Raw genomic sequence first — 24,309 nt, 5'->3', positions numbered from 1 at the left:
CTTAGTTCAGTGTATAGGCTTAGGGAAAGATGCAAGAATGAGAGAGGCACACAGTGATCCACTCCCTTCATACATCATTGAGCATCTAGCAATCTATAGCTTAAGACTTACCAAGCCAGAGACTATATCAATGTATCATGTGTGTAATATCAATGACAAGCCTTCTACAAATTCGTCAAATAATTTCTGAACTTGTGTTTTTGCCCAGTTGGGAGCAATAAGTTCCCACAATTAGCTCAAGTTACCCACAGAAGAAAGTACTTCCCTGCAAAGTTGCCATCTATTTTCACTCAAGAAATAGCAAGTCTTTCCATATTAATCAGTTTCATGCCACTTGTCATTTCATAAACATCTAGCATGTATTCCTTCAATCATCATTCTTTCCTGTTGAGTGTTGCAGATTGATTAAATGTCTCCACATAGGAAGCTGTCCTATGTCTTCAATAACTTCTATTTGGCCTTTTCTACATCTTGTCTTCTAGCTCATCTGGCAGGAGGTAGGAGGACCAGATCTATATAATTTATTTTAGATAACATTATGAGTTTACACAGTAGCACAAGATATTATGCTTTCTTGGTGTTCAGTTCCTAATAATCACTGATCTCTTATCTTTTTGTCTGAATTGAAGTGACGTGGTCTTGAAATTCCCAACAGAAATTTTATTCCTGTGTGATTATACTGATTTAGAGTCCATAAGGGATTCATAAATCTCACTGCACTGCTTTGTATTTATCAGCTTTGACTTTATTTTACATTTTATTTCTTAATTCTTCAGTATCTTAAGGAAAACAAGAAAAGCTGGGTGTGGCTATTCACAAAATACCAGCAGCTGTAAGATAAGGCTGAAGATAAGGCTGTTGCTGCTTTAATTGGAGCCGTGACTAAAATCTATGTTTTCTTACTGACATTGTAGGTAGACATATGACTTAATGAATGTGTCGAGGAAAATGGTTCAGCCTCAAAAGGAGGGTTGTAGAGACTCCTCTGGGAATCTCTGAACCTGTAAGGTAAGGTGCTATCATTGGAAATGGAAAGTCTCTGCACAAATTCTGACTCCAGTCAGACAAGAGGAATGTATGTGGAATGCCCTTATGCTGAGAGATTGAATAAGTGACTTCTCTATAATTCTGCACTATGTTCTGAATGCCCCTTTTTATTATCTAGTGCCTCACCTGCAACTAGGCTGAAAAATCAAAACGTCATTTTGGAAATGCTAATGTAAGTGTTTTTCTTGCAGCTGTTTTCTGAATTTGGATGAACTCTTTTATCTTAACCCTCTCATCTTTTATTGTTTTGCTGCACACATACACAACCACTCTTTCCTCCTCACTAAGAAATGCAACCCCAACTTCAGCCTCTCTAGCCCATTGCATTCCAAAGGAGAAAGTTGGGGTTTTTTGGTGTGTATGGAGTTATTCTGTTTTCAATTTCTAAGTCACTGCACTTAGGAAGGTATAAAAAATATGTGCATGAGACTAGTTTGTGGTACCTCTATATTCTTGACCATAACCAAAGTTAACTATAAAACAGGTTTCCTGTACTTGTGTGGCCCTGATAAAGGGATTATTTGAAGACTGGAAAGATGCCAGAGTCGGCTTCATGCTCAGATTGCCTAGCCCCTGAGTTTTCACTGCCTGAATGTGGGTACTAAGGAGAGGGATTTGCACCCTGAGAATGTGCCTCAGAATTTGGGAAAAGAGGCTATGCCAAGTGGGGAGAACTTAGATATACAAATCTTGCTGATCGCTGACTTCTCTGTCCAGTGACCAAGAACTTCTTAAAGTAAAACTCTAGTGAATTTTGGAAAGAAAAAAACTATGTTAAATGAAAAGAGGAAGGTTTAAGGGATTTTTTAAAATGTCAAAATGCTGTGTTGTGGCTTCTTATGCTTGGAAAAAAGTTATGTGCATCTATTCTGAATGTTTCTGTGAGTCCAGCTTGCCTTTCCCATTACACATTGGGGAGGAAGGTGAATAACAGGTGAAGGCTTTCTTGAGAGCAGGAAAGATGATGTGTATTGAGAGGTAGAAGCCTAAATAGGGTTAAGTGGGGCAGCTTCACCAGCCCTCTGACTGTGTTGACAAAACTGCTTTTTTTATGCCCCAAACTCACATTTATCAGAAGGATAGAAAGTCCCATGAGAGAAGTTTCCTGGTGCTTGCAGTTATTTAGAAGGAAACAAACCAGCCAAATTCTTCAAAGAACACTCACACATTAAAAGTTTGAGGCAGAACTTTGGAATTCTTCAGGAAGAGTCGTGATTTTCCTTGTCTTCATGAAAAACAGTACTTAAAATTTCTGAAAAAGTACTCCTAGCTTTGTGTACTGGGGACAACAGAGCTTGCTGGTAAAATTGCACAATTTTTTTCCCCATGATGGCATGTTTTTGTTACCAACACTCATGTAAAATGTAAGGGCTGCTTTCAAGTATTGTTACTGTCTGTTTAACTGGTAATATGGTGACAACTGATTTATTTTTGTCTCTGAGTCTTTTTTAATGTGCTCTTAGGTGCTTGGTTCAACATGCAGAACCAAAAAAAAACCAGTCTTCAACAAAATGCCCATTACATACAGGCCATCTAAATTTTGGGTCATAAATAAACAACATAGTTTGCTTGTGCAATCTTTGAAAGTAGCAATTACCACGATGGTGCATATTATTACCAGTGGATCTTGTATTTGAAGAGGAAAGCTGTACTGTACAATTTCTACCCTAATAATTTCTTCTCTTATTATTTCTGTAGAGTTGTTGATTTTGTTTGCCCTTCATATGTGAATACACGAGGCTGGTTACAGAACTTTCAGTGTACCAGCCCAGGTTCAGTAGATGTTGGTTAGTATCATATTCAAAAATTAAAACATGCAGTAGTAGAATAATGTATTCTTAAGTTTGCTCATCAAAAAATTAATAAGATAACTTAGAATGGTTAAAATAATATAGAAAAAAAAATTTTTTTATTATTAAAAAAGCATTATTTATTTCAGATTTTAAAGCTGTGATGAGGTCGGAATTGGCTCAGTTGCCTGAATTAGGGCAGTGTATAAGAATTTCATTTATCTTGCCCCATTTGATATCCCTGTCTTCAGTTTAACCATTAAATATCAAAACTCCAGAATTTAAATAGAGAGAGATTAACAGAATTCAGGAGCACAACAGGCAGCAATCACAAACCAAGGATCCAGCACAATCAGGATTCTTAAGCAGTGACTGGAGAAGGACTTCTGGAGAGGGGGAAGAGCTTAATAAACATTCATGACATTTCCCCTGATACCATCTCAACATCAGATTCCTTCCATCAGTGGTGGTGAGCCTGGTGGTTGTCTGATTAGGTGGTGGTCCACCATCATGTGGTTCTGAGGGAACATTTTTACAAATTTGAGTGCAAAAGCTGCTGCCTCTCAGGTGAGTGGCACTGTGGATTAGTCGTGCTGTAGATCTCAATACAATTGAGCTAGCTTTTACTGACTGTCCAGTTGGACTATGATTGGATGGGTCTATTTCTTGTGAGACCAGAAAGACAGTTGGTGACTTCCTAGTCAGATTTCTCCCAGTGTAAGCTGTCACATTAACCATGTAAATAATACTACATAACAGTAAATGTTTGTGTCAGCTGAAATCAGATGCAAAATTTAGACTCTTTTACTGTATTCTGGGAATTTCTATTCCAGAGTCATATTGATACGTTGAACCCTTTTTGCAACAAAACAAAGGCAACATGTTTTTATCAACTCATATAAAATCATAATATCTCGTAAAAAATTCATTAGTATGCAGAACTGGTGGGGTTTTCTGTTCTAATTTGTTTTTCTAGAAAGTTCTTTCAGGCTTTTCATCACACTCAGAGTCCATTTGGCAGTGGGGTGGATGGCAGCTGCTTTGTTACCTTCATTTCATAGGTATTTCTTAACACCTGTCCAGGTGCTGTGACAAGGATGGTGGTTCCTTTTGGCCGCTTCTATCCCCCTACCCCTTTCTGAGGGTGGCTTTCATGGTGAAAACAGATGTACTAGCCAGCACCTTCTTAAAAGGCAGTCTCAATCTTTGCCTTCTCTTTTCCCCTGTCTCGAGAACCTGAACTTGTGCTTCTGTTTCTGTACTGACACTGGCTCTTGTCTGAAACCACTGTGAGTTTCTGCAGGGGCCCAGGAAAGCAGGGAACTTCCATGTACACCTCTGCAGGAGCAGTTTTAAACCTAAACCATCATGAATGTAGTGTAGATGAGTGACACTGCAAGCAACATTGATGGTGGGAAGTGAAGGAGTAGGGTTGCCCTGTGAGGTGCATGTTAGATGATGTGTATTTCACATCTGTGATGTAAAACTGTGGTGTAAAAACCATTTTGGTTTCTGTTGGTTCATTGCAAAGATTGAGGGAAGTGTCTCAGTGCTTCCTAAAATTAGTCCCCTTCTCTGTCATTCCAGTGGGCTGCCTTCTGGCATTTTTGGCAAGAAATATTTGGACACACTGTAATAAGACATGTGAAGACATTGCTGGTGGGAACATCTATATGCGTCTTAGAAAAGATTATGAATAGAAATAGAGGGATTTGAGCAAGAAAACAGCCCCTCAAAAATAAATTTGCTCAAAAGTGGCAATGGATTCTGTCATTTCCCCCCCATAGATTTGCATAGGCTGAGCACACACGAAATCTCTCTAGATATTCATTAATGTGTAACCCTTATATTGCCTTGTATCATTTTTTCCTTTGGTGGTAGTATTAAAGTGCTGACAGAAAGCCTTTAACATCAGTGAAATGGGATACCTTAGGAAGAACTTTGCAGAATGCCTTGCAAGTCCAAAGGGGAAGGTTTTCTGTTAATCTCTGCCCCCTGTGCATTTGTAAGGTCTTGCCTTAATAATAAGTGTGTGACCTGCTTGCCTTTCTTCCTTCCTCCACCTCTGTGCATCCATGATTTAACCCATGGTTTAGGTTAATAGTTACAGTAAAATCAGTCTCACCTCTTACATGGTTAAATTTCTGTAATTGTTATTAAATACAGATGTAAATGCTTGGAAGCCAAAGCCATGCCAGCTATTCCTGTCATCTGCAGGTACTTTAGAGTTCAGTAACCTTCTGGTACAAGGATGTGTACAGCTCGCTGCATTTATAGAGCATGATACTGTTTTAAATTCTGCCTCACGATGATACTGTCCCAACAGCACATGGCACATTTTTCTCCGTCATTCAAAAGGCATGCAGGAGAGCTGGTGATAAAAATTTGTGTTAGTGTTGGCAGGTTATCATGTGACTTCCAAAATATGGCATACAGGAGAATTCCAGGACAGGCAGGAGTGCTATCTGGGTGAATTTTTTTAGCTTTCAAGTTTTATAGTTAGGTAGAGCTAGTGAGGTATAAATCTCTATTAGATTTGGGTTTTTGTTTGTTTGTTTTTCGGGGTTTTTTTGTTTTGTTTTGGGGTTTTCTGTTTGGTTTTTTTTTTCTTTTTTTGTTTTTGTTTTTGTTTGGGTTTTTTTGTTTGGTTGGTTTTGGTTTTTTTATTTTTCTTTTTTCCCCCCCTCTTCTTATTTTATTTATTTATTTATTTATTTATTTATTTTTGTTTAACTGAATTCTATTGAAATGCTCTGATTTTGTTGCAGGTGTTTGAATTTTTTGAGTTTGATTATAAATATGTCACTGTAACTTCTGTCCATCAGAACGTTTCTATATTTGGGTTGTTTAGGCAGTAAACTGAGTGTGTGAGTGACTACTGACTACATGACTACATGACTACTCAGCATCAACAGATATAAGAATAACGGAAAAATCTTCACAATCTCATTTTACTGGACCAGTTCAGACTTAAAATGAAATAAAAACAAAAATAATGAAAGTACTTAGAAAATAAATATATTCCCATCACACATTGCATGTAAAAAACATGCATTACATAAGCATGTAAAAGAAAATTCTGGAGTCTCTAAAGCAATATTTTGTTCTTTTTCAGGCATTCTTTCTGTAATCTTTAGTTTTATTCCTTTTCATCATTGACAGCATGTGGATGTGCATGCAGAATGCAGTATCGTCAAATTGCAGAGCCTAGTAGAGTTGAGGGTAATCCTTTCTTGGGAAGTACCAATTTTGAAGACGGCATTCAATTTTCTTCTCAACCTGCTGGTTCCTGACAATGAAGCAGATAAAACATTTCTTTCCAACAGTAATCTCAACATTGACATCTCAAGGGCATTACTGATACATGTGGATAATGAAGTCATTGTGATCAAGTCTTTGCTGGAGACATTTCTATAACTGACTCATTTATGCTGACTGATTTTTTTATTTTTTTTATTTAAAATTTGAATGACTTCTCATTACAGGCACCTCCTTTTCTTACATTTATTCATTTTTCCTCTAGGATTGTGCTGCATAAATGCCTTTAACACAATGCAATCTTTTTGACAAAATGTGTCATAATCTTCTAATTGATTCCCATAGTAACATAGCCTACTATCATTCAAAAAATAAGCATGTGTACTGATCATAAATTGTGTAGAGAGATGACATAGTCCAATTTTTATTTAGACTTTTTTTTTTACATGTAAGCTGGGCATGTTCTTAACCTTGTTTACAGTTTCTGCTGACAATGCTAAAGCTGCACACTGTTCCTTTATTTTAAAGGAAGATAATAAAATGAACATAGTGGTGTTTCAAATCAAGGTGAATAAAATGCCACGGTGATGCATAGGATATAACATCACTATGCAGAAGTTAGCAGTTTTCACTGTTGAAATAATTCCTATTTCAGCATTTTAGGTGGTCAGTAACTGCCACGTCACCTAAATTAAATACGTTTTAGCTGCATGAGCTTGCAGACTTTTTTGTACCTATGACACAAACTTTATGTATTAGCTGCTCAAAGCTAAAACAGTAGCTTGAAGTGAGCTTGTGACATACCATTCCTGTTGGCAGACCCCAAATTAGAGACATTATGGTGAAATATGTCAGTACCCTACCTAAGCCAGTATCGTGATCTCACTGTTCAATTTGCCATTTCTGTTTGTTGCTGTTTTCTCTCCAGTGACTGATTCTCTAGGTAGTTACCTGAATTTCACTGTTATAGATATTTATTTTTAATGTTTATTTAAAATTGATTCTTTCTGTTTTTCCATTTCAAGTAATAAAAGACAATGAAAATGGTCTTGCAAACTCTCTGAAGAGAGTTGGATAAATCACTTGACACCACCTGGTCACTAATCCATTACTTACAATGAGTTCTTTTGTTCCAGACAACTAACTCTCTTAATTAAAATATAACATTTTGTAAGTATTCTGTCTCAACCTCTGGACTAGCAGCTAGTGCCAGATACTGTGCAGTTGTGATAAATTCTTTTTTATAGTCACAGAAACAATTTTCTGAAGTCACAGAAATAAAGTCTGCGTAAGTGGAATTGAAAAGAAAAAACGGGTTTGAGAAAAACCTTTGTAGCAGAATTGTAGATCATGAGCTGTTCAAGTTTCTCCATGCAGCCATCATCACTTATGGTCACAGGACAGCAGCTGAGATAAGTCAGAATTAGTTTTTGATTGTGTTGGAGTTTGGTTTGGTTTTGGCTTTGGGGGTTTTTTTTTGTTGTTTTGTTTTGGATTTTTTTTTTAAATAAAGGTAGGCTTGTAGCTATATGGAATATTTAACTTTAAAAGCCTACTGATTTCTACATGAAGAAGTCATTCTATGGTATGATATGTCAAAGTTAGTTATTTTTATGAAAACGTCTTTGCTGCCTTCTCATCAGTACAGTGCCTTCCCCAAGCTACCTGTAGAAGACAAAGATGAGATCAACAGAAACTTTCCCATCAGAAAAAAAAATTAAAAATGTACAATTGTTAACAACGTAGAAAAATAAAGCACCTGTTAAAATGAGTTAAACTTGACAAGCAGAGAGACATTTTTGTCCATTGGGAGAAAAAAAAAAAAAAAGATGAAACAAATTTATTAAGAAAATGGTAAATGAGTTTATGAACAAATAGAAAAGCCAAGCAATAGCTTGGGGAATTATTAATTAAGTGGCCAAGGCTTGTGAGAGCTCCAAAGGACTTGCAGCTGGTTGGGTTTTTATTGTGTTAATTTCTCAGCAGCATTTGGTCTTGCAGTAGTGGACATGATTGTAAAATTTCTCTGAGGGGAGTTATTTTGAGCATTGCAGCTGGTTTAAGCAAGTGTGCCTTCCTGCAGCCTCTGCAATGTGCCCTGCCCTGCAGTCAAGCTCATCCTCCTTTATTCTGACATTTTTCAGATGCATTGTGTCTTTTGGGCAGGAGTAATCTGTGTAGCTGATGTATAGTGTGTCTGGCTGAGAATAAGCTTGCACTTGTTCTTCTCCTTTGTGACAAGAATAAGGTGGGCAGCTCAGGTGAGAAAAGCAAGTACTACTATGTGGTGTGCAAGCAAGAATCCCATGAGCTAAATCCATAATGGCAGCATTTCTCACATAAGACTGGGTGTGTGTCTGCACCTATGAATTGGGTAGTTAATATTGTCCTGATGTAATTTTATTGGACTTCCCATGTGAAGTCTGATTAGTGGTTGGAAGGTCTTGGAGCAACCTAGACCTAGAGGTATGTTTTTAATAATGCTGAAAAGGAAAATATGCCATGTTCTTGTAGGTTTTTTGGTTTGGGGTTTTTTTTCAGTCTTTTTGCATTTCCTTGTTTTCAGAAGCCAAGGAGAGTGCTCAGTTCCCATTACTGAACTGCCCTCAATGTGCTGCACAATCTATTTGATGCATAGGCTTTTGGGATTTTTTTATTCATCTTCCATGTGTTATTCAGCAAAACCACTAAGGACCAAACTACTCACTAGAGATGGAGCATATAGGGTGACAGACTCAGCTGTGAGTGTAGTCTGTCATGCACAGAAAGAGAAAACTTGAGACCTTGTTGGAAATTTAAAAATAAACTGCAGAGGCTTCCTGTGATTTCAAGGTTCATGATACCTCTGCTGTTCATCAGGTCTGTGCTTTCAGCTTGGCATCCCTCAGTCCTCTGCATTAACTTGCTTTTTGACTGAGTAGAAGAATTTCTCATCAGGCAAGTTCTGTTTTCTGTAATGCTTCCCCCTTAGCTGACAAAGTCCCCTGTTTGTGTTAATACACCTTGTATTGGTGCTGAGGTGTGGCAGGTCTTGTCAGAGTAGAAGACAGCCAGGTGTCCTTGCAGACAGGCCGAGTCCAAAATAAACTTATTTGTCTTAAAATCTGATTGATTTTTTTTTTCCTCTCAGAGCAGTACTTCCTATTAAAGATATGCCACATGCAGAATGATTTTTGCAAAAATTAAAAGAAAAAACCCAGTGTTTGGGCTCAAAGCCTCCATGGTTTGTTTTTATTTTCAAACTGTTCATAATTCATTTTGTCACCACCTTCATGACCACTTAATTTCTTTCATTTATACTGCTTTGGAGCTGTAGGTATTCCCCCAACTTACAATTAAGGAAATGCAGAATTTCTTACTGTTATTGTCGTTCACTTAATATTCTCATTGTTACATTTGTAGCTTAATACTCTATCTGCATTTAAGTTTTCAGTCACTACTTCTGGTTAATTCTTTTTTTCCACGGGATTGACTAGCTTTTAAGACCAAGAATTTTTCATGTTTTTTGAATGTTTCGCTGCTAGTACTTGACTGCCATAACTTTTTCTTCTAAATGTCATTCATGTTCTCCAAATTTCAAACAATATTTCTACCTCTTCTGGTTTTCAATACTTTTTAAAACTAGAATCTCTAGAGCAGTATGTAATCTTCCAGTACACGAGGAGTACTGAAGTAGTGTAACTCTTGCCCCTATACGCCTTGGGTATCTCAGACTGCATAGCCAGTGTGGTCAGGCACTGAACCTCAACTGAATTCAACTAGAAAACCAGAGAGCTTGTAAGGAATATGCAGACATACTTAAACAGCTTTGCGAGAAATTTCCCTAGAAGAGGAAATGAGTTTGATGTAAGTGGGAGCTGAGTCAGTCTTGAATCATTTGTGGAGGCATCTTTGCTATACTCCCTAGAACATCCAGTATTAGCTGTATTTACATGACTTTATATTTTTGTTTCTTTGAATTATGACAAATTTTAAAGGAACTTTGTATTCTTTTGGTTGACCTACTTTCTTGATAGTGTATGGTGTAATTAAAACATCCATTTTAATTTCTGGGGAGGTGAGGCTGATGTTGGGCATTCTTTTAATAAATGAATGTTTTGTTATACTTGTAAAAATTAGGATTTTTATGATTGCCCCTCTTGTGTGTATTGGGTTAAATAGTTAATACTCAGCATATCAAGTGTATGGCTTGGTGTGAGATATTTCACAGAACAAGCTGAACATGCTGTCACCAGAGGGAAGGCACAGTGTGTGCGTGAGTGGAGGGGACTCGCAGGCTATTACTGCACAGCGTTAATGTGTGCAGGGGCTGTACAAGGCACGAGTGGGATAGAGTGGATGAAGGCATGCACCTGCTCTGTGTGTTCAGGCTCTGTGGTGACCAGCCCTCTCCTCCCCGGCTCTTCAAACCCGTCTGCTGTGTAGCAAGAGTCTCTTGTGTCTGGTACATGTTATGCTCAGAAAAACATGACTCTTGTATATAAGTAATATTTTATCAGGCACGTATCATCCAGTATCAGCTTTTCCTCCAAAATGGAACAATATGTAGAATTCTGCTTTATTTTTATTTTTATTTTTTTTTTGAACTGATCATTAACAGTATGATTGCCAGTAAGATACTAATTAAACCACCTTCCTTTGTTTTAAACTTAGGAAGTATTTAATCTTGGAAGGCAACATGGTGTAGTATGCATATATTACTTGAGAATATTGGAAGTTTTATGCATATTAGTTACTATAATAATAACACTAATGACCTTTTCTGGTTGTTTTTTTCTGTCTGTGAAAGCATAATTATTTGCATACAATGTTTAATATTGAAGATATGACACAACCACTTAACTGTAGGAAGACTGGTAGTGGAGGTTGATGCTGCATGCTTATTCTAGTCATTGGTGCCTAAATATAATACTACATTTAATATACAATGTCATATACATACTGATGTGAGCATAATGTACTGCTAGTAGCTCAGCAGAATGGGAACTTAGTACTGATGAAATGTCAGTCTTAATTTTTTATTACCTGAGCTGTGGGCATTTTATGTCAAAACCAGAGCTGACCAAATACTGCAAAATGCAATGCATGAAAACACTTTCATTTATTTAATGTCTTGAAGATGTACAAGTGGTCTTTTAATATAGTCTTTCTGAGATGTTAGTGGCCATGAAAATTGTAAGGGATTTCATCAGATTTAACACCTTTAAGCACTAGCTAAAAATACAGGCAGAAAATGAGTCAGTAATTAAAATAGTTACATTGGAAAAGGAATCTTAAATTTTGTGCTTAGCAAAGGAAGAAACGAAACTCACCATTCAGGGTCTTTGATCAAATTGTTAAGTGTATCTCAAATACCTATCAAAGTCCATTCTACTGATGAGTTAAACTGTCCATGGGTTGAAATATTTTTTCATAAATTATTGTTTGTAACTTTATGGCTGTTCACAGAGGGCTCATGGCTGAGAAAAAGGGAACGAAGCTCAAGGAAAATTGACTGCTAGGAATACTGTGTGTCTTAGCCATATCTCCTCATAATATTTGGGGAAGGTGGGTTCTTTTTGGCAGAAATAAAGGGCACAGTTCTCCAGTTGGGTTGCAGTGATCAGGGCAGTGAGAAGGTGGAGGGAGGTCACCGTGCTGCCCCACGTGGCTTTGGGTCTGGTGAGCCTCAGTTTCCTGCAATTCTCTAACCCAGGCTCTGAACATCTAAACCATCACCTGGCTTGGCTGAAGCTGAGTTTTTATGTTGTTTAAAAGCCAGAACAAACTTCTGAGAGGCTGATTTTCTTTAGGGTACTTTTTCACATATCTCCTTTTATTTTTCGTGCCTTATATAAGAGGTTTTTCATTTTTGGCAGACTGTCTTCTCAGGGCACTCTGCAAGTGGATTATTTACTACAGGTGGACCCAGATTGCTGGGGTAAAAAGCCAGCAATATACACTTCCTTGAAGGATGTAAATTGTGTTTTAAAACTCACTGAAAGAAAAGTATTGTTAATATGTGTGATATTTGCTATGGGAATAGCAACCAAAACATTAATAATGGCTTTGTTCTGTCTTTTTAGCTATCAATGGCAATTTTTAAACTGTAAAAGTTCCAGGTTGCTGTATATACAAAAGGAAATTGTGATTTCAAATTATAAATGTGGATGTGGTTATAGAATAATGAATGGGAATAATTAATAGAAAGTTAATTGGGTAACATCAGAAAAGTTTATTCTGGTATATTGGGATTGCATGCTTCAGTTGATACTTAGTGTACTTTTGGGATTTCTGGTTGCACCTCACCTCTGGTTCTGATAGTATATTGTATTATGAAGAATATTAATAATGCTGCAGAACAATTACTTGTTCATTTGCTAACTGATTAAAATTCATGCATAATTTATTGGAACTGGGAGAGACTTTATAAATAAGTCTCCTTGGCCTCAAGAGCTTAAAAACAAAATGCGTATGCTAATATAAGAATGTGCTTTACTTCTTAACATAAAAACTTAATAGGCAATGGTATGTTAGTCTCATTAATGTGAGGTTTTATTTGTGATAATCATGCTCTTAATCAAAGTGTATACTTCTAAACATAGCCATATGTTTTAGAAGTTTATAACTTGGAGTTGGCAGTGCATCATGATCATCAATGAGGATGTTTTCTGCTATAATATACACTGACCTTAGCATACATTAGTTTGACATTTAAAATGTTAGCTCCAAAGCAAACAAACTGCCCTCATTATGCCCAGCTGCATTTCTGAGCTTTGATGCAGGTAAGGGATCTAAATTAATTCATATGCACATTTATTGCCAAAACATGGTAAAACGTTAATAATTGCTTGAGATATTTTCTATAGTTTTGTATATCCCGAAGCAGAAATGGAAACACTTTGGAGCATTCACCTTTTCACTCTGGGAGGAAAAAAATCAGCTCCCATTACAGCCACTATGACAAGGCTACAGACTCCCTGGTCTGCAAACTGAGTGTCTTGAGAAGCAGTTAATTTAGAAAAAGGTCTGCAAGATAAGTGCCAAAATCTGGGAAACCTGGTTGCTTATAGAGCTGGTGAATATACTGTTTGGAACAAGCTGTGGTATCTGGAAGGGAAGCTTTGCTGCTGGAAATAGAGAAGCAGACAGAACCAGGGAGTCATTAGCTGAACGTCAGCATGCAGGGAAGATGGGACATCAAAGGAAGTCCACCACTCCCCATCACATTTTCTGTCACTGACACTGATGGGATCATCCCTGGGTGGCAGAACACGTGGAATGCATCTGTGTCTTAACTTGGTTGTGTGGAATGTGGGGGAAGTGGTGCAAGGGTCCCCTGCTAGGGAAATCTTATGGTCTGGGGTCAAAAGTTATTTTTAATGTACTGGCCATGAGATCCCCTCTACCTGCTCAGAGTTGCTGATTTGTAAGTTCTGCATCGCTGCTGTGTGAAACCCCTGTGTGCACTGAATCTAGCATCGTTGCCTAATTAACTGAAACAAATTAGTTGAAATATAAGCCATCTGGAATGAAAATGAACCCTCCATGTTTATCAGTGAATTCATTTTATTAGAAAAATACCTGTTGCTTGTGATTTGTTTCTTAAAATAAATCATGTTGAGGCAATGTTTCTATGTTAACATTTCTCAGAGTAAGGAGGACCACCCCTTCCTGTTTGGTCTGTCATTACCTTTTTCACTGTGCAGCTGCATTGAAATATTTAGGCAGGCAAAAGCTGATGAGAAGAGGGGATGACAAAAGGCAACACACATCCTATTGTTCAAGTTTCAAAATATGTTAATAACTTACTAAAGAATAAAATACTGTATGTTGTTGCCATATGTCTTTATTTTGTCATTCTCCTGGCAGCTTTGCTCAGTTCTGAATATTCTGAATGCCTGTAATAGGGATCTATATCCTTTTCCCTAACTACATCCGGTGGGTTTCAGATTAGCTGCAGTGATACTCATTTTTAAGAATATTCTGTGCAGGGGTAGTGTATCATCTCTTGCAGCTCTTTCTATAAGGAAAGTACAAACATGGTTTCAGTCAATAAAAAAAAATCTCAAGTTATTGGTACAGTAAATTATATAAATGAGCATAGTTTTTTTCAGAAAAAAATCTCAAGCAGCAGCAATATATAAATCAGACAGAATTTTGTGGTCTCCAGCTGAGCTTTTTAACAGGAAAAAATAGCATTGAGCAGATGCCAGTAGTGCACCACTCACTCCCATCAGCTGAAATTCTCCTCAGCTCTTCTTCATTGATGTCAGTTTGAATTTGCTTCTGAGGTTTGGAATTTTCACTGACCAAACTCTGACAACTTTCTGTGTAGAGAGCCCTCCTCTTAGTGGGAGGAGGGCTTTTTCCAGCTTTTGTTTTACCGCTGGCTTATTTTTTGTCTCCCCTGCAGAGCCACCTCGGCCAATAGCACCCCCGCAGCTGCTGGGCGTTGGGCCTACATACTTGCTCATCCAGCTGAATGCCAACTCGATCATTGGGGACGGCCCCATTATCCTGAAAGAAGTGGAGTACCGGATGACGTCCGGGACCTGGACCGAGACCCATGCAGTCAACGCACCAACGTACAAGCTCTGGCACCTGGACCCTGACACTGAATATGAGATTCGGGTCCTGCTCACCAGACCGGGCGAAGGTGGGACGGGGCAGCCAGGACCACCACTCATCACCAGGACCAAGTGTGCTGGTGAGTGTTGCTCTGGAAAATTAACAAAAACCCAAAATCTTTTACTTTATGGTTTAATTGATTAGCAGGCGTGTTGGCTCCAATTAACTTCTATCAGGACTTAAGGATTCACTTCACACCCACAGGATCCCCAAGTTTCTGGATCAGTAAGGTTTTGCTTCATCCTCTTCTTTCCCTGGTCATTGTCTAGGTTGGTAACCCTTGGAGGCTAGGTTAGGAGGCGGGAAGTTAGAAATCCAAGAAAACATTTTACTCTTCCTCAGGCAAGGAATGGAACTTGATTTCTGGAAAGTACTGACCTCCTTGCTTCTTCACCTTGATATTTTCAAATGCATTTTAAGTAAACTTGCACATAGAGGAAATTGCATGAGAAAAAAGGATATGTTTAAGAAATAGAGCCTTGCAAAAAAAAGTGTAGTGTACTTCTGCATAATTTGTCTTTTCCCAAGCAGTTACGCATGGCCTGACAGAGTCTCCAAGAACTAAAATATGAATACTAAAATCTCCAGCTATGACTGTTCCCAAGGGAAGTGATCACAGCACCAAGCTTGCCAGAGTTCAAGAAGCGTTTGGACTGCGGTCTCAGGCACATGGTGTGACTCTTGGGTCTCTCCTGTGCAGGATGGGGAATAAAACTCAATGATTCTTGTGGGTCCCTTACAACTCAGAATATTGTATGATTCTCTAAATTGTAAAATACAATTGAAAATATTAATGGAGTGTTTTCTCCAATTTTGACTGCTATCACCAAAATCATGTGCTGCTGAGCCCTGCAGTCTGCTTCCTGTTTCTTAGAGTGCCCCTGCGTGGCCAGCACCATGAAGACAAAGCACTGCCAACTTGTGTTATATGCTGTTCCTTCTAAAGCTTCTTAAAGTTATTTTAATCTCAGCTTTCTCAAGAAGAAAGATAATGCCTATGTCTCATAGTTGCAGGGGAAAATAATTATAGATTTGAATCTCAGACTGTGAGGAAAATAAGCAAAACTAAATTGTGGGTTTTCCTCTCCTAGTCTCAGGACTTCTAGGGCCTGATGGTATTTTAAAGTTGGCGCAGTATTAGATTTAGCAAAGTGTGCTGATAACCATCTATTCAAAATTGCAGTAAAGTAATCAGAACAACAAACCAGAGTGTCAGGTTTCCATGTGTCATGTATATACGTGCATATGAGAATCAGAAATATGAATAGTTTTTTCACAAGTTGGTGACATCTCTGATGGATGACCACTCATTTTGTTTACTTAAGGAAGAGTGTCAGGGTCTGGATCAGAAGCCAGGAATTCTAGCAGATTAGCTCAGTGGGTATGAAATCCAGAAAATTAGAGAATTCTTTTTAAAATTGGGAATGGTATGGTCAGAAGCTGAGGCACAAATCTGGAGTAAGACTAAACTGAAGGCATCTTTTGGAGTTTGTGATCATTTTTATAATTTAGTCTTTCTTTCCAGTGAAGCAAAAAGATCTATGTGTCTATCTCAGTTAAGATGTCAGTCTTTGAGATCTAAGTAAGGTTAAAGTATTGGTTTATTGCACGGAATTGGTTTAGACATTCTTCTGAAAAAGTAGGAATTGGAAAACAGCTTCTGTTTTAAAGCCGAGACTAAGAAATCCAAATGTTCAGGTTGTTTTCCTAGCATTTGAAAAAAATGTAACTTTAATTTACTCAGGTTGTGACAGAGTAAAGATTTTTAATGGGAAAGGAAAAGAAAGTAAGTAATGATTTATGTGACATGTTTTAGAAGCCAGTTAGGGAAAACAATGTTATTGTGAGTGTGGGTTTATTTTTAAATTTTTTTAAGCATAGCACTCACATGTAAGGCTCCAAAATCTAGTCTGGCTTGAGAAAAAATTTCAACTCAATTTAATCCACTATGAAATTAAGCAGATTAAAGAAACACTTGAGAAGAAAGTTCTGAACTTCTGTGACAGTATTATTTTAATAATTATAAAAGTTCAAGCTGTTTATTTTGTAGCAAGACTGATTCTTCCTATTCCATGAAAATGAAGGCAAATAATTTTTACCATTAGCTAGTTTCAGTTAGAAGAAGGTGTGTCAGCAAGGGTTTGTGAAGACTGAAATATGGTCTCCAGCACCAGGGATGAGTCAGAACAGAACCAGCTTGAACAGCAGGTCGCCCTGCTGCCTCCTCACCTGTCTGGAAAATGAGACAGACCTTCCTTTTCTGCAGTGTTCTCCCAAGGCTTCTGATAGATAACTGCAAGTCCAAGTCAATATGATTTTTTTGTCTGGATATACATATATTTTGCTTGTAAAAAGCAAATTATAAACATAAAAATTAGTCTCTTCCAAAGAGAAGATTTGTAAGAAAAGGTAAAGGTAATAATGGAATATCTCACCCTGCAGTCCCTGCTGCTGTTTGTATTGTACAGGCGACTGGCAGGTGATTGACTGTGCTATATTAGATTATATCTCTGCAGCAGTATCTTCTTTCTGGATTTTCTTCAATTATTCCCAATTCTCATTTCTGACAAGATCACTTTTTTTTTCAGCCAGATACTCTCTTTTCTGTCAATGTTCTTTGTCAATTTTGTCTTTCCCTAAGTTTTATACATATTAGTTCGAATTCTGAAACAAGTTCTAATTGATTATCTGCTCGATATCAGATGGAATGGTGGGAAATAAATGAATTTTTAACATGAAGTTTGACTACTCTCTATACAGATTAAAAAGTGTGCATTAGAGAATGTTGATCTGATGAGATTGTAAGGATTGAAGTTTGCATTCCAAGTAGCAGCAACAGCAAACTCACTGAAAAATAATGAGAATAAGCTAGGGTTCTGCTCTTTGTTTATTTAGTGCTTAAGCAAATATCAGCATTATTTTCAAATGAAGTTTAAAGTATTTTTTCCCCATAATTCATTCAGTATTTATAATTTCATGCTATTTTTAAATAATGTATTATTGATCAGTTGTTCTCTGCTTTGCTGGAGATATACTCTACTCTTTAGCGATTTGAGTGATGATCGTACTTTCCTCATAGTCATATGTGCACTTTTATTATTAAGTATTTAGATCAATTTATGTCTTCCTCATAGCAAAACTACTGTCTGGTGACTCATTTACTAAATGTTTCCACTAATGCTAAACAAAATTGTTCTTTAATGAAGAAATAATTCTTCCACTAGTTAAGTCCTCTGACAGCCTATTTGTCCACCCGGCATTTCCCAGGTAATCTTTCCCGTGCTGAAGTGAAGGCATTTTGCTAGATATGTTGTTTTATCAGTCTCTGATTAAAGATAGTGCTGAGCAATCAAATATATGAAACCACTGAGTGTTTTTAAGTGGCTGAAGTCTGAAACATCTGAAGAAAACACTATTTTCTGACATTATCCTCTGTAAGAGCCAGGTGTATGCTTTGTTATTTCTTCTTCTAAGCACCACTGATGATGACATGATCACGGCATTGTGTTCCCAGCTGCTGATGCTGAAGGGTACTGCCTCCCCCTCAGTCCTCACAGGGCACTTGAGCTTTATTTCATTATGACTTCACCTCTTGCCTGGTGTCATTGCTCAGATTATTCGCTTCTCTGGGTTTTAACACCAAAACAAAAGGTAGAGGGTAACACTTCATCCAGAAGTAATCCTCAGGGCTGTTTTCTGTGGCTTTGGAGTGTGTTGTCCTTCTGAGTGTATCCTCTGAGTTGTGATTGCCTTTCTTTCCTTGGGGGAGTGGAGGGAGAGGGACAGGGTGTAGAAAATACCTGATAATCTAAACTTGTCCACTTAGCCTGCCTTTTCAACTGCAAATTAGAAGTTGTTCTCTTATATTGGCTGCTGCTTCTGAGTAACAGCTCACAGCTCAGTTTTATGATTAACTGATTTTTTAGCAGCAAAGGAGGTCAATAGTTCAGCCTGTCCAGGGCTTAATATATGTACATGGTGGAATTGCTCGCTTCTACTTTACTGAAGTCTAGCACAAGGGTGTGATTTTTCAGAAAAGCATGAAGAATTGTAAAGCAGTTGGAGAAAACAGTCCTGTGTGTCTTCATTTTTTTTTTTCTTTGTTTTGATAATGAAATGAACAAGGGCAGGGGGGAAAGCTTTATAGCTTTAGCAGAGCTGAGAAACAAAAAATATTTATCAATGATATTATTATTATTACTATTGTTATTACTGTTATTTCATTGTTCAAAAGCATTATCCATCACAGAGACCTGCTATTGGTAACAGTCAGCCTCAAGGCATAAGAGCAGGAGATGCTGGTTCAGTGATGCAGTGCTGGCACATGATCCCCTGCAATTGAAGGCTTGGGAGCTGGGCTGCTTTCTGCTGCCTTTTTGAAGTGCAGAATATTTATGTACAGTTTCCATGTATGTTAATTTCGAAAACAATATACACGGAGTACAGGATACTGCTGAATTCTCCTCTAACGAACAAAAAAAGCAGCACATGGGAAATATTGAAAAACAAAAGCAAGCTCAAAGGCTTTTGATCATTGTCTTGGGGTTTATAACAGAGGGACCCCAGTGATGTTGCCATCAAGAAAGTGACCCTGCATGACTGCCTGGGGAACTAAAATGTTGTTGTGGTTACATAAAAATTGTAAATGATTTTTCAAATGAGTGGAGTGAGGGGGACATTGCAGTATGGAATCTGCATGCGCTGATGTGGGACGTGTACAGTGCTACTGCACGCAGTGTTTGTTGCCTTTTATACTTGCAGAGTGATGGCAGGGGACCTGGGTTTACAGGTTTTACTTTGTGCTGTACATGAGAATTTAGGATGTTGATATATGAGACAAAGGTTTTATAAAATTGGGTAGAGTCAACAACACAGGAGGCTCCTGGAATATACAGCACTGAATGGATAAGTTGTGGTCTTCATTTGTGTCCCTTGCAGTAGTGCAGCTGCAATTGTTTAAAACTTTGAAAACTAATAAAAATACAGATAAATGCGTAATTTTCAACCGTTATTTTTTTTTAAAGGGGACAGAGAGAAATATTTACCTTTAAAGAAAAAGAGCTGTCTTCATGTTTCAAGCAGAATTTTACCTTGTTTCCCTCAAAGTAGGTATTATTATGGACTTAGACTATAGCTTCAAGGGGAACATGAATGCATTTTGAGTGCTTAAATTACATGTTTTTATTGCTCATATTTTTGTTATTTACAGTTTGAACACATTTTAAGAATCAACTAAAGATGAACAACTTGAAATGAAATGAATATGATACTTCTAAAAATTACTTTACATTTGTCATTCCGGAAGAGGACTCATTACACCAGTATTTATAAGTTGCTGTTGTTTCTACAAATGTGTTTGGCACTTGTGACTGTTTCTGGGCTTTTGGCCAGGTTCTAATTGGAACCATTTAAGATCTCGATATCTGATTCCAAATGCACCAGAGCCTTGTTCCATATAGGTTTACCGGTTGGTTATGATGGGGGGGGGGGGGGGGGTGGAGCTATTAAGACAATGGAAGAAGTCTGGACTAAGGAACTTCATCATATTCCCTTTAAGACTGAATACTAAAATTGTTATTGAGAAGGCATCCTGTAGAAGAGCCACCTGATTTGGACCATCATCTGGCACCCACAACCATGCTCTGTTTATTGTGCTGCTTGCCATTGCTGAGATACCCATACCACATATAGAATCCTAATGATGCTTATATCCATAAGAAAGGACTGTAGTGCAGCTGACTTACCTAGCAAGAGACCAGGCAGACTGCCCAGCCAAGTTCTTGTCAGATTGTGTAAATTAGGCATGGTATCCTCTTTTTCAAAGGAGCGCGATGCTGATGACTCAGTTGAATTGGCAGTAAACTGCAAGTTCAGACACTGACCTCCCCTAAATTAGTTTTCAACTTTTTTTTTGTTCGCTGTATTCAGGCAAGCTTAGTATCATTTATATGGTACTTGCAGCTGCAAGTTCCCTCTGCACTAACTGGAAACTTTCTTCCTGCAACATTGCGAGTGCCATGTTATACAATGAGGCATGGGTGCCCTGAATTCTCTCATGCTTTATTTTTCAGAAGAGTTTTGTTTGGGGCTAGTTTTTTATAGTAGAGTGTCATAATCAGCAGTAAGTCACTGTGATGCTCTTCACTTAGAATTAGGGTAGCAGACCTAGGCACATGGGCTCCTCTAGCATGGCCACCCACATTTCAAAGCCTCTGTTGTGTGCAGTGGCCTCTTCTGCCTTCTTTCTGAAGTGTCTACCAGTGGGCAGGGGGGGATGAGTTACCTGCAGCAAGACATGGTTGTGGTCATTGGCACTTGACACGCTGGTCAGTCAAGGTTTTGGTGCAAAGACTTTGGTTAGAGTTACTGGTTCTCTTTCTGATGAAGGACACTAGGTCAGGATACGCCTTCACTGTGTGGTAGAGGCAGGGGGAGGAAAGGGAACAGCTGCCAACATCACACAGATCTCCCCTTGTCATAGGTTAGCAAGCATAGTCCCGGAAGGGACGTCCTTGCTAAGGGGTGCTTACAGTTTCCTCTGGGAACTGATAGAACCTATCAGCTGGCCAGTTTGAATATGGACAATTCTCTAAGCCACTTAAAGTTGTGATCACCTCTGTGATCCACATTTAAGAATAGGCAAACTCCCCCTCCAAGCTCTCTCTCGTTTCCGGCGCTGGGACAAGTGGCTGCAGGCCCCGTGTGGGGGCCAGCGGGCCCGGCCAGGCCCTGCTTGGGCCAGGCCGGGCCGGGCCACGGCCATCCTGAAGCCATGGACCTGTTCCAGCCATGATACCCCCCCCCACTGCCTTGCCGTGGGCAGCCGGAGCGGCTCGGCTCTCCCCCCTCTCCACTGCGATAAGAAAAATTCAACATTCCAGCTGCAAAGCTGCAAGGCTGAGGTGAGAGTAACCCTTTTATTGCTGTGAAGAGCTGAAAACCTGAGGGAAGAGAGAGAGGAGATGCTTAAAGCTGAAATTCTGTTGTGAAGCTATGATATATCAGAGTATCCTGTTGTAATTTCATGAAGATATGGGGGGTGGAGTGTTCAACTCGTGAGCAAAAGCACCTGCGCTGAGATAGGCAGATGCTGACGCAGCTGTAATTTCATGAGAAGTTTGGACAGGGAGAGATGAACCAGATGAGGACTTTTGCTCCAAATGGGAAAGGAGAAAACCTCAGTTCCTAGAGATGCTCCCAGAGATAGTCCTAACGATGAAGATGATGAAGACCCTTTGCTCCCAGGGAAGGAGAAGGGCCTCTGTTTTTGTTTCTGAACGGCTCAACCTTAAAATTGTACCCCAGAAAACTTCAAGAGTGGACCCTCGAAAGCAGTTGCGGGAAAAGCTGCAAGTCGGGGGAAAGGACTCACACGCAGGCAGAGAGACTCCTCTTCCTAAATGGACTGAACAATATTTGGAAGTGGGCGGCTGTCTCGTTGTGATAATGTTTTCATAGCATGAGCAAGAAGAGACTTCTCTTTCTAAATGGACTGAACAAGGTTATTATGGAAGTGGTAAACAGACTGAACATCTTAAGGGTTGTCTTTTCACATTGTCAGTGGGAGAAGGGAGGAAGGTGGGGGGAGGAGGAGAGTTCTGAAGGTGGTATAATTTTTTTTCCTTCTTCTTTTAGGTCTGTTAATAAACTTCTTTATATTCTTTCAAGTTTGGTGCCTGTTTTGCATTTCTCCTAACTCTTATCTCACAGCAGATAAACAGTAATGAGTATTTTGGACCAAACCACTACACCCCTGTGTCTCAGCAATTTCTCCATCTCATCTCAGCTTGGTTTGTTTGGCGGCTTTTCCCAGGGCAGAGCATGCCACAGCACACTGAGACTGTCATGATTTATCCAAAGTGCATGTAACTAGTCAATAGATCACACTTCTGAGAGGAGCACTGTCTGTGGCAAGAAAATATATTGCAGTGCATTAATCCATGGTGCCCATTCCAGCTGTAAAAGAATGGATGTGGACAATAATTCATATTGCAGCGCTTGAAAGTGCTGTGGGTGCACCCAGGCCAGATAACTCACAGCCTGATTAGAGCTTCTCCAAAGTTGGGGGACTGATATTCACAGATTTTTGGTCTGTGTCTGCTTCTTAAAAACATGGCTGCAGGTTGAGATAATCTTTCCCTTTTAGAAGACTGGAGCTCTTTTTTTGAACAGAGACTTCTATTTTTAATTTCAGCTGAAATAAATTTTTTTTAGCATGATTGATTAGTGTGTTTGATGCTTTAGTTTGGTTTCATAATTAAGGTCTCTCAACTGTTCAGGAATGCAATATTAATTTTATGGCGTTTGAGAATTGGTAAGTACGTAAATAAAACAAATTTTTAAAGGACTGACTTTTATTGTATTTTCATTTATCAGTCTATTAAAAATTAATCAGGGAAAATTTTAATAAGGTTTTTTAAGTTGCTCTGATCATTGCAGCACTAAAATGTTTTGGCAGCATACTAATTTTTCAGTTATTTTGGTGCTTCTGGCAGAGTAGTGTGGATTAGATACGGAGGGCTGTGAGTAGCAGGAGTGGAAGGGCAGAAGAGGAAAGCAGTACCAGCAGCGTGTGCTGGGGTAGGAGATGTTGATGAGATTTACCAAATGCATTCAATATTTTTTCTCTCACCCCCATATGTCTTTCTCCAAAGCCATTACAAAGAGATATCATGTCTTCCCAAAAGCACTGGTTCTGACAGGCATCAATTCTTTGGACTTTCTTCTGCTAGATAAATATTTGGTTTTCATTTAATTCTTGTTTGCTTTTTAATTATTTTAACCTTGTTTCATTTTAATAGTGAGCAGCATAATTCTTTCACCTAATTTGAATCTAGACTGTATGAAGCAGAACTGAGTGAATTTCACTCTCTTCACCTTATTTCTCAGTAAATCCTCCTGCTGGTGCTTAGAGGGGGAATGGACCATGTGGTGCTTTTGTATGGAATGATAATGAAATAGCCTCCTTTTTAACAATGAGTTGAGGAGCATATTAAGTAGCAACTGATGTCAAGTTGCACCTCAGGTGATCAGTAGGTCTAGAAACCTAAGAATGACTTGTCAAGGCTCTTAATGTTACCTGGTTTTGCTTGCTGTTTTCAAACAAAAATCTGGAGTAGTCCTGGAAAGCTCCAGATCACTTGAAAAACAAATGTTAAAAATAGTGACATGAAGGCTCAGGATCACCCAATTAATTAAAAGCTTGTCATCTTGACTTTAATTCTGAACAGAATAATGGAACAGCCAATAGCAAGCTTGATTAATAAAGAATTAAGGAAGTAATATAATTAGAGACAATCAACAGATTTATAGAATGCTCTTGTCAGAATAACTTGATTTTTTAAAAATTAAATTACAGATTTGGTTAATAAAGCTGATATTGTTCTTCTCTAATGCATTTAATTTTATATAAGGCATTTTGATTAAGAAACCAGAATAAAATCAACTCAAATGGAGAAGAACTGGTTTATATAGCTAAAACTGGTTTTATGGATTAATTGAATAAACATTTCTGTTTGGGCCCTATCAGGAACAGTTCCATGCAAATTTATAAAGAAAATGTAACTATGATAAAGCTGGCAAGTTACAGAATATTATGAAACTG

The 24,309-nt window shown here is 38.3% G+C and overlaps 1 protein-coding gene across 18 annotated transcripts in view; it reads left to right on the top strand.

Moving 5' to 3' along the window:
• PTPRK (protein tyrosine phosphatase receptor type K) overlaps nucleotides 1-24,309 on the top strand; it is a 389,377-nt gene that overhangs the window by 206,960 nt on the left and 158,108 nt on the right. For all 18 annotated transcript variants that reach the window (XM_042017411.1, XM_042017415.1, XM_042017404.1 and 15 more), the window contains exon 7: nucleotides 14,491-14,784. In XM_042017411.1, the coding sequence (XP_041873345.1) occupies nucleotides 14,491-14,784 (294 nt within the window). The remainder of the gene's footprint in view (nucleotides 1-14,490; nucleotides 14,785-24,309) is intronic.

Source organism: Corvus kubaryi, unplaced genomic scaffold, assembly GCF_017639235.1.
Source record: "Corvus kubaryi isolate FWS band 111438036 unplaced genomic scaffold, C.kubaryi_AGA036_p1.0 split3-73, whole genome shotgun sequence".
Classification (NCBI taxonomy): domain Eukaryota; kingdom Metazoa; phylum Chordata; class Aves; order Passeriformes; family Corvidae; genus Corvus; species Corvus kubaryi.
This window is presented reverse-complemented; position numbering and strand designations above follow the sequence as displayed.